At 58.8% G+C, this 10,607-nt stretch overlaps 1 protein-coding gene across 1 annotated transcript; it reads right to left on the bottom strand.

Annotated features, from left to right (window-relative positions):
• Positions 1 to 4,102: 4,102 nt before the first annotated feature.
• On the bottom strand, positions 4,103 to 10,406 carry ABCG4 (ATP-binding cassette, sub-family G (WHITE), member 4). Its single transcript, XM_009071950.1, has 14 exons — positions 10,172 to 10,406; positions 7,983 to 8,100; positions 7,768 to 7,900; positions 7,501 to 7,551; positions 7,182 to 7,327; positions 6,844 to 6,967; positions 6,528 to 6,642; positions 6,205 to 6,344; positions 6,002 to 6,100; positions 5,616 to 5,784; positions 4,998 to 5,098; positions 4,671 to 4,829; positions 4,409 to 4,527; positions 4,103 to 4,328 (listed from the first exon to the last, which is right to left on the bottom strand). The coding sequence occupies exons 1-14, from the start codon at positions 10,398 to 10,400 to the stop codon at positions 4,103 to 4,105; spliced, it is 1,929 nt and encodes a 642-aa protein (XP_009070198.1). The 5' UTR covers positions 10,401 to 10,406.
• Between the last annotated feature and the right edge of the window lie 201 nt (positions 10,407 to 10,607).

Genomic DNA, 10,607 nt, shown 5'->3' with positions numbered 1-10,607 from the left:
ACACCCCCCAGCTCCCCTCTGTTGTGTGCCCTCTGCATGCTCAGGGAGGAGACACATCCAGGCAGTACACTATAAATATAAGTTTTATTGATGTGTGAAATCCAACAAGTACAGCTGGCAAACACTGACAGAAACCACAACATCTCCTCCTGCTCAAACAGCTCCTGGGACCCTCTGGACACTGGTGAGCACCAGCAGCAAGCTGGGACCTGGCACCCCATCCCTGTGGGGTACTTACCTGCTTGTGCAGCCCAACCTGGAAAGCTCAGGGGCTCATCTCCACCCTGCCTGGTTCCTGCCAGGCTGCAGCTGTGGGCAGCAGTGCCCTGGTCCTGCTTCACAGCCTCTTCCCAGTGAGGCAAAAGGATTTGGCCAAATTCCACCCAGAGCAGCTACCACAAGAAGAGCTGTAGCTGTGCCTGCAGACTCCCTCGGCCTCTGAGCTGTTACCTGCATCTCATTTTGGCAAACTGTCCCAGGGAAAAAGCAGCTCACACCTCTGCTCATGTGGAAATGTGGGTTTCAACAGCTGCACCTCTCTGCATGGTTTTTCCACCCTCCATCCCACACATGCACCCCTCACTGAACAACCTCCTCTGCACGAGTTGACACAGGGAAGGCTGGAAAAGCAAAGGGTCCAGTGTGGCAGGGACACACACAGAGATCCCAGGCAGCCCCAGGCTGCTCATGGCATAGGGACAGGACAAATGGTGTCCACACAGTGAGAAGGAAACACTGTTTTATTGCCTGATTTGGGAGAGGGGTGAAACCCTGGGAGAAGCCCCATCCTCTCCCTGTTCTAGCCCAGTCTCCCCTCCAGCAAACCCCAGTCGGGTGGTGATGCATTTGCTCTTGTTGTGCGTGTGACAAAGGTGGCCTGGACATGCATGGAGGTGAGCAGCCATACCCTGCCTGCACTCACAGCACGAGTGAGGGCTGGGCAGCACCTGGTACAGCTGTGCCTGTGGGCTGAAGGGGCCAGGGGAAGGGCTGAAGCCGATCTAGGTGGACTGAGGCTCAATCAGTGTTCCCAGGGAGCTGGAGCCCCAGTTGAACCACATCCTCGTCCGTTCAAAGTGCACTGCAAGGGAAGGCAGGGGCAGGAGGGGAGAGGAGGTGTGGGGAAGAAGCCTGCTCTCCTCCAGCACACTCCTCCTGATTATCCAGACGCGTTCCCTCGTGGGCTCCCTGCAGCACCCACAGCTCCACCTCCCTGCTCTGATAAAGTGCATCCCTGCTGCTCCACTGAGGGCCTGCAGAGCAGGGAGGCTGCACCCCATCCCTCTGCCATGCCAGGGCAGAGAGAACCCCTCTGACCCTGCTCCTGCAGGGCAGGAACCACCTGGGCAGCAGAGGGGCAATAAATCTGGGGGCTCAGCCCAGCCACGCCAGCCTGGGGGCTCAGTGCAAACATGCTCCATCCCTCTGCACTTCCCTAGGCTTTCCACCAGCTCTGGGATTGTCCTTGCAGAGAGAGAAGGGGCAATGTGTCCCCCATTCTGGCACCTCACTTCACTCCTCAGGCACCACTTTTGCCTGGGGCAGGGGCTGCCAGGCCCTGTGCCACAGGGTGCTCACATCCCTCACTCATCACAGCCCCTTTGTACCAACACATTCATTTGCCTCCTGCTGCCCTGGGGACGAGGGGTGCCTGCCCCATATCCATCACTCCCCAGTGCCCTTGTCCAAACAGGGGACACAGCCATCCTCCAGCTCCAGGGCATTTCCTGGCCCTCTGCCCCGCAGTGGCCTCATACCTGGTCAGCTGGGACACTGCAACCTGTGCACTCACCAACACAGGTGAGTGCTGAACTCTCCTGGAGATCCTGGGGCTCCTGCCAGCTGTGGACAGGCTGGTCCAGGCAGCCACCTGTGGAGCTACTTGCCCCAGAAGTCTTCCTCCAAGCTCAGGCACCCATCCCACAGGGTTTCTCTGCAAGCAGCAGGAGGTGGTCAACAAAGCCTTCTGCTGAGCATCCCTGTGCATGGGGAGCAAGGGCAGTGGCAGTCACGGGTGTCTGCTGGTAGCCCCTTTGCTCCATCACTAGTCCATCTTGTCCTGGTCCTTCTGGGAGCAGTGGTGGTGCTGGTTGTGATGGCACACGGGTGCCCAGGTGGTGCAGGTGGAAAGCAAGACCCATCCCAAGAGCCCCAAATGCCAGGGAGCAGGGATGAGCTGTGCAAAGCTTCCCCTCCACTGCAGAGCATGGCACAGGGCTGGTAGAGAAGGAAGATCCAGGACTGGAGGGGAATTTTGTGAGGGATAGTGGAAGTCAGACAACAGCCCCTGAGGAAAACCCCAATACTCAGCATGGAAAGGGCATCAGGGTATGTCTTGCTTCTCCTCTGTGCAGGAGAGTCCCATGGCTACGTGTTCCTCACAGCAGTGCTCTCCAGGCAGGGGAAACTCAGCTTTGCTGAGTGCCCAGCATCAGTGTCAGGCCAGCCAGACTGTGCTGTGCAGAGCAGTCCCAACACAAGCCAGGAAAATCACAGATCAGTCTCCAGGATTTTGCTGAAATTGGCCTTTGCTCTACAATCCCTGACTGCTCCAAGGGCCAGCAGCAGCATCTCCCAGGCTGCAGCTGAACCAGGGCCAGGCCAGGGCAGAGCTGCCTCCCCCATGTCCATGCTCATAAAAAGCAGTGGGTTTCCCATGTGCAGGTGACCAGTGCAGCCCAGTGCCACCAGTGCCAGCACACCCCCAGAGCCTGTGCTATGTAGCTAAGAGGTGTGCTGTGTTCCCAGTACAGCAGCATGTGCAGATGCCTCATCATCTCTGGGCTCAGCTCAGTTCCCAAAGGAAAGAGCCACCAAAGTGCCAAACTGCCTTCCAGGTGACTCTAGAGGAGCCACCAGAGACACTTGCCAAAAGAGACATTTTCCTGATCCCAGTCACAAAGTGCAAAGGCCTTCCCAGTGTCCAGATCACCCACTGTGAGCAAACCACTCTGAGGTCTCACCTGCTGCCAGTCCTGGCACTGCTGGGCCCCCTTTCTGCACAGTGTCAGCCTGGGAGGTTGGCACTGTGGCAAGTCTGGGTGTCCCTGGCACTGCCATCCCCCAGTGCTGAGCCAGGCTCGTCCGCCCTGTCCTGCTGAGACAGCCAGTTGTGCCCAGGGAAGAGGTTGCAAGGAAGGGCTCCAGCTCTTCTCCTGCAGTAGAGGCTCCAGTGATGACCTGGCTGAGCCCAGCACTGCTCTTCAGCCACCTGGCACTGGCAGGGTGTGGAAACCTGAATCCTCCTGCTCCATGCAAGCACTTGAGGGGATCCGTCACTTCTCTCCACGTTGGTTGATTTTATCCTCTTGGCTCAGACCCCAGAGACAACAGGGACCGAATGTGAGACTCCTTAACGTCCAAGAATACTGTCCTTTCCCACAGACTCTGCCATATCCCCAGGTTTGAAGATCCCATCTCTGAGGATGGCACCAGAGCAGAAGTCTGAGACAGAAGCCTAAGTCCTTCTCTGCCCTCCACACACCCTGGGATGCAGTGGGGGTCGGGAAAGAAAAGAAAATTAAAAAGAAGAGGGAGGATTTGTGCAGAAAGAAAAAGAGGATGCAGCAACCTCTGTGGCTACAGCAACAGGAAACACTAAAGCCTTGTGCAACTCAGCCTATTGCATCTTTGGGCTCTTCTCAGCACTGACTCACATGCTGCTGGGCAGGGAGAGGAACATGTGCTGTGCTACCACCCCAGGCTCTGCAGCTCTCTCCTCCCAGCTCCAGCCCCAGGGAGCTGCTCCCCCTGCACGGAGCACTCAGCTCCTCTCAGCCTGGCTTGGCAGACAGCCACCTCCACAGGAGTGTCCCTGGTGTCCCCAAGGGCAGTGCCAGGCAGGGATGCCAAGAGGAGCCCCAAGAGCAGTCCTGGGGGAGAGGGTGGCACATACCAGGGCTGTAAAAAAACGTTTGCAATGAAGAGTGTGTGGAAAGGTTAAAACAGTTCCGAGATGTCTCAAAACCCTTCTCGACTGAGCCAGGCCTGGCTGGCACCTACCAGTGCCTCCACCATGGTCCATGACCTGCCAGGAGCACCATGTCCATCCTCAGAAGGTCTCTCACAGCAGGCCAGGCCTGGGAACGGCACCAGGGCCCCTTTATCTCTCTGATTTGACCTTGTACCTGAGGACCAGGTAAGCCAGGAGCCGCAGGATGATGAAGAAGATGCCCAGGATGAGGAAGTCCAGGTAGAGCTTGGCCTCCTCCACGTCCAGTTCCTGCAGGATCTTGATGGGCTTTTGGAAAGGGCAGAAGTCCTCCAGGCACTCCAGGTCCTCCCTCTCCATAGCATAGATGGTGAGGATGACACCCTCAAAGCCATACCTAGGGCAGAGCACATCCCAAGGGTCACCCCAAGCCCCAACACCCCCATGGGAGCTTCTGGCCAGGGCATGAGGCCTCACCTGACATAGGAGACATAGGAGCTCCACTGCAGGTAGGTGGGGATTGTCTTGAAGCTGACGAAGAAGCCCGAGAAGAGCAGGACAGGGATGGCAGTGACAGGTCCCACAAAGGTGGCCACCTGGGGAGCAGAGGCCACTGGGTGTCACGTCCCTGACCACAGGTTCACCACCCATGGGCAGCACTTCCCTCCACCCCAGATTGTGGTGGGACCTCTTGCAGGTCTCCTCCTGTCTCCATGTGGCAAGCAAAGCCCAGTCTGACCTGGAGGGATGTGGAAGCAGCTCCGATGAGAAGCCCAAGGGATTGGGCCACCAGGGCCGTGGCGGTGGCCAGGGCAGAGAAGAGGAGGAAGCGTGTGGCTTCAGGGGGTTGCCCTGTCATCCAGTACACGATGCTGCAGTAGGCAATGGGGCAGATCACCTGGAGAAGGGCAAGAAGAGACACCACTGTGCTGGACCGAGGGTCATCCTCACCCCACAGAGCCTTCCTGGGGGTTGGAGGGCCATCCTGGGACACTGGGGAGCCAGGCAAGTGGCTGTGACAAGGAAAGCACATCAGGGCCATGACCAAGCCCAGCCCAAAGCTCACCTGGAAGGGCACATCTGCCATGGTCTTTGCCAGGTAATAGGCTTTGAGGCTGTACCAGTAGTTCAAGTGTTCTCGCAGGAATACAGTCATCTCCTGGGGGACTGCATGGAAACAAGGAGTCAGCAGCCAGCACTGCCCTGCCTGGGCTGCTCCAGCCCCACTCCCACCTGCCCTGGCAGGGAGGGTGATGCTGCCCCAGCACAGAGCTCCAGGGAACCTCCTGCCACTGCCACAAACAGGGCCTCAAACCCTTACCAGGGAAAAAAGCCAGAGGCTGATCTGGGAATGTTTTGCATGGAAAAGTCAGCTTGGCTGGGGGCTCTTAAGCAAAGTTTTTGAGAGGTGGAGCAGAAAATGCAGTTTTACAGATGTTTTCTCAGAAAAAATGTAAGTCAAAAACCCAGCATTTTGCTCTGAGCCAAGAGTATAGCCAAATCAAGGGCAAAACTGCAACACACCCAAGCAGAAGTTTTCCTGCTCTTCCCTGTTTGAATTTTTCCCTCTCCTGCCTTTTTTTTCCCCCATTTTCTCCAACTCATTTGGCTCCACCACACACATAGGTGGAGCACCCCGAGGGCTGGGAGCAGGGAAGGAGTGCTGGGAGAAGGAGTTCCTTACAGGTGAGGATGGTGGGCATCAGGGCAGCAAACATGAGGAAGAGCATGGAGAAGAAGAGGAAGCCAGTGTTGTTGAAGACTTTGCCCGCGTCGTTGCCGATGTGCAGGTAGAGCAGCCCGATCAGCACCCCGATGCAGATGTGGGACATGAACCTCAGGTGGGTCAGCACCTGCAGGCACAGAGGGCACAGGGGCTCAGCAAGGCACCCCATGAGCAGAGGACACCCTACCAGCCCCACTCCAGGTAGGTTAATGGTTGGGCTTGACGTTCTTAGAGGTGTCTTCCAACCTTGATGACTCTATGGTTCTAACTCCTCGTCTCTGCCAGCCCCCAGTGACCAACAGACCCTATCTCCTCAGCCCTGGCCTGGTCTCCCCTGTCCTCACCGTGTCCCTTAGGATGCAGATGAAGGTTCTCTTGAAGAGGATGCAGAACTGAGTTGAAGTGCTGGTGGCAAATGTGTGGCTCTCAATGTGGTCCACGTCCTGCAAGACCAAGACATGGGTCAAGCTCACTAGGCTTCCTACTAGCACTGCACCCTGGGTGGGCACCCCATTACCTGCAGGAGGCTCCTCTGCCCCCCACTCACCGTTGCACAGTGTGTTGGGCACGAGGAATCTGCCTTGTCAGGGCTGCTCTTCTTCTCAGCCATGGTGCACATGCCATTCTGCACGGCACGGAACAGGACGGGGTTGAGGTCCCCATACTCTCCTGAGGCCACCTCGATAACTGTGGAGGAGGACAGGACCCCTGAGAGGTGCTGAGCCAGCCCTTGCCATCACTTGCCCAGCCAGGAAGGGCATAGGCAGCCCCTCTGGGCAACCTGGAGGAACACTGGGCAGCCCCCAGTGGGTTTGGACCTTGGCACCCTCTGCTCCCCACCACGTGCCCAGCTGGGACAGGGGCACTCACTGAAGTCAGCAGGGTTGTGGTACGTGGGGCAGTGGAGGCCAAGACCCTTCAGGTAGGGGATGAGGTTGGTCACGACACCTTTGAAGATGCACTGGCCCTGGCTCAGGATGTACAGCTGCAAGGGAAAGGCAGGACATAGCAGGTGCCCAACCAGGGCACTGTCACCTGCTCCTCCCCACCTCCCTGTCCCCCAGGGTGACATAGCCACCCTTGCCAGACCCAGGCCACGTCCCAGGTCAAATGCCTGCAGCCCACCCTTCCCACAGCCCCTCTCCTGGGTTTCCTGAGGATTCCTGTGCCCTATCCCAGCCCAAACCTTGTCAAACATCTCGAAGAGCTTGGCGCTGGGCTGGTGGATGGTGCAGATGATGGTGCGCCCACCCTGAGCCAGGGAGCGCATCAGGGAAACCACCTGGAAGCACGAGGCACTGTCCAGACCACTGTGGCCACACAGGATGGGATGGAGGAGAAACAGACAGCAGAGAGAGAAAGGGAGAGTTGAGAAGGGGACTCCTCTTAGATCGATGGAGAACATCAGCAGCCCCGGTAGGCACAGTCCCAGCCCACCCACCAGAGGGTACTGAGCACCCCAGTGTTCCCAGCAGAGGAAACCCAGCTGGGCAGTGCTGGGAAGCCCCAGCCCTGTGGTCTCACCTCGTGGGCTCGTCGAAGAACATGACGGGTGGGTTGTTGACCAGCTCCAGGGCGATGGCCAAGCGCTTGCGCTGTCCCCCTGACAGGGAGATGGTGCGGGTGTAGGAGCACTCCAGCAGTCCCAGGGCTGTCAGGATCTCATTCACCTGTGAGACAGCATCATTCTCCATGGGTTTGATGGACCTTCATCCCACCCCTGCCATCTCACTTCTCTGGGAGCCCCTCAGCATTGTCTGGTCCCACCCAGGGCCCTTCCTTCCCTACTGCCCCCATTTAGGGAGAAATGAGGGAGTCTGAGCCCATCCTCCTCTGCACTTACCAGCTCCTTCTTCACCTCCTGCTTCTCACTCAGCTTCAGGTTAGCAGAGACCTGCAGGGAGAGGATAGGCAGGGAGACACAACTGTCAGAAGTAGGGAACAGAATTAGCTGCACCATGACCCTGTCCTTGCCCAGCCAAGAGCTGGATGAAGGAACAAGAACAGCAGGATTTTGTTCCCGTGTCCCAGAGCCCTTGGAAACGCCTGCTGTGGGCTCAGTGCCCAAGGACACAGCCCAGAGAGCCCAGCAGGCTCCTGCCTGGCTCACCATCATAGCCTCCAGCACGGTGAGGTGTGGCAGGAGCATGTCATCCTGCATGATGTAGCAGGACATCTTGCGGAAGGTGCGCAGGTCCCGCGGCCTCCCGTTCACCAGGATCTGCCCCTTCATGCCAGTCTCCCTGCAGGAAAGAGCAGGGAGGGAGTGCAGCACAAGACCCCCAGCCCTGCACCCTCAGCCCCCCTGACCTCCCCCAGGCTCACCTGTAGCCAGCCAGGATGTTCATGAGCGTGGACTTCCCAGCACCCGAAGGGCCCATGATCCCGATCAGCTCCCGCTGGCAGAACTTCCCCGACAGGCATTTGAGGAGAGTCTTGTACCCTGGAGGGAGAGAGCAGCAGAGGTTTGGCTTCCCAGAGCAGCAGCACTACAGGGACTGTGATGCCATCCCAGCATCCTGGGGGCCCTAAGGACCTCCATGTCCTGTGCCAGGGGCTGCACATGCCAGGAGATTGTCTCCACCAGCACGTCATGGCTATAGCAGGACTACAGCCACCCCCAGCATGACCCTGCTCCTTGGCTGATCCCACTGATTTCCAGTGCTGAAGAAGCTCATGCCTTGGATCACAGCAAAGACCCGGGAAATCCCTAGGTCAGGTCACATAGCTGTTGAGGAAGATTACCAGGCTGTGACATTGGCACGTTGTCACATGCCAGTCCCTGGGGCCAGGGGAGAGGCAGGAGGCAGGCAGAGCCCCCAATCCCACTGGAAGCCTGGCTGTTTCCTTCATTGGCATTCACACTGTGCCACCGGCAGCAGCCACTGCTAATCAGACCTGGAATTATCTCTGCTTTAAACGCAGCTGATTAGCATTTTCTGGCAGAAGGAACATGATGTGTTGGGAGCGGGGAACAAGCACAGCTTGGGGCTCTCAGGAGCTGCCCCCAAAACGCAGCCATGGCCGGAAGGAGCTGCCCCCAAAACGCAGCCACGGCCGGAGAGGAGTGGGATACAGTGTGTTAGGACCACGGACCAAGGTGAGCATCTCCCTGCTGGAAATGTGCCTCCCACCACAGAGACAGCCAGTGTAGGGTGAAGGCAACAAAACCATCTCCTCCCTACGGGTTGGGGCGACCTCAAGGTGAGATACTCCTGGTCCCACCACGCTGGGGGAGCATCCCTCCCCAGTTCAAGGCATCCAGCAGCACCAGCCCCCAGTTCCTCCTCTGCACCCCCCCGAGCCAGGCTCCCTGCACACAGCAGAGTGTCCTGCTGGCAGAGGGGCAGCGAGGGGAGGGCAGGGGGTGGTGGCAGAGCGGGCAGCCCCCCCGGCACTCAGCACACAGCTCCGCACCGCGCATGCTGCTCACGTCGGCGCCACTGCAGCTTGCGCAGCGGTTACTCGCGTTCATTGACTGCCAGTAACCTCCTGCTTCGGCACAGCGCGGCCGGAGCTGCTGGGCGCTGTGGCCAAAGGCACTGTGAGCCCCCCCCGGCAGCTCCTCCAGCTCTGCCTAGCCTGGGGGAGAAGAGCATCCCTCCCACCATCACCCCCTGCGGGGGTCGCGGTACCCCGAGCATCCTCCCCTGTCTGGTCCAGCTGTCCCAGCCTTTCCCCCCTCCATCCCTGCAAGGCGAGCAGCTTCTCCCCAGCACTCCGGAGCGCTCTCCAGCACGGTCTGCCCTGGTGAACCCGCGGTCGTGCTCCTGGGATGCTTTCTTAGCATCCCAGATAAACAGGCAGACATCATCGTGGCAGATGTCGGGGCTGGTCTTTGTGCCTCGGTTTCCCCACTGCACAGCCTGGCTGGGGTCAGAGAACTCATCCAGCACTCCTGGCTGGCAGGGCACCTCGCCAAGCAGCCCTGTGACCTCAGTCCCTGCTCATGCCTGCCTGCTCCTGCAGATCAGCTCCCTCTCCATCTTATCGGGCTGCCTGATTGGCATCCCATTAACTGAGAGCGCTAATTAAAGCAGACTACCACCCACCAGCCACCATCTGCCTCCCCTCTCCCCTCCCTGAGCTCGGCCAGTCGCACACAGGAAAGGGAACCATGGCCTCTGCTGCACAGGGAGCTGCTGGAGAGGAAATCCCCTGCAAACCACATGTTCTCCTTGTCAGGCTCTGAGCTGAAGCACCCCCTGGGGTCTCCTCCTCCAGCACATCCCACACAGCCTCACAGCCCAAACGACAGCACTGGGGAAACACATCACTCCTGGCTGCCCCAGGGTATCTGTCCTATCTCCACACACAAAGGTTTCCCTGGGATGAGCTCTGCTTTCTTCTAGCATTGCACAGAGAAACTGCAGCAGGACATCAGCCTGTCCTCCTCCCACAGGCACCCAGCACACACAGCCCCTGGCACTCAGAGCAGGGTGAGATCATGGCATGCAGAACAGGAGGGTGATAGCCCTGCAGCTTAGCTTTCCTCCCCACCCAGCAGCTCCTACCTCTCTTCCTCCACCAGGATCCTTCCCGCACGGAGTAGGACAAGTCGATGAACTCGATGTTGACGGCCGAGCGCTTGGGAAGGTGGGAAAACCTCTGGGCCTCTGTGATGTGGTTCTCCACCTTCTTCAAGTGGGTGGTGAGAAGTGGGGCATCCGGGGGGCTGGCGTGGCACACCGTGTCCTCCAGGGCGATGGAGACACAGGCAGGGTCCATTCCCTTCTCTGCCATCCTGCTGCTCTGGGGGAAGCACACGGGATCTGCTCGCAGCAGGATCCTCTCCCAGACACTGCAGGGACCAGCCCACAGCGAGTCCTCTCAGCTTCTCCTGCTGGCCTCAGGCCTCCCTGCCTGCCCCTGCCCAGCTGGGTGCAGCAGCCACATCTGGATGGAAGGATGGACCCAGCCAGGGCAGCAGAGCCTGCACCGAGGGGCTCA

Source organism: Acanthisitta chloris, unplaced genomic scaffold (assembly GCF_000695815.1).
Source record: "Acanthisitta chloris isolate BGI_N310 unplaced genomic scaffold, ASM69581v1 scaffold34883, whole genome shotgun sequence".
In the NCBI taxonomy this organism is placed as follows: Eukaryota; Metazoa; Chordata; class Aves; order Passeriformes; family Acanthisittidae; genus Acanthisitta; species Acanthisitta chloris.
This window is presented reverse-complemented; position numbering and strand designations above follow the sequence as displayed.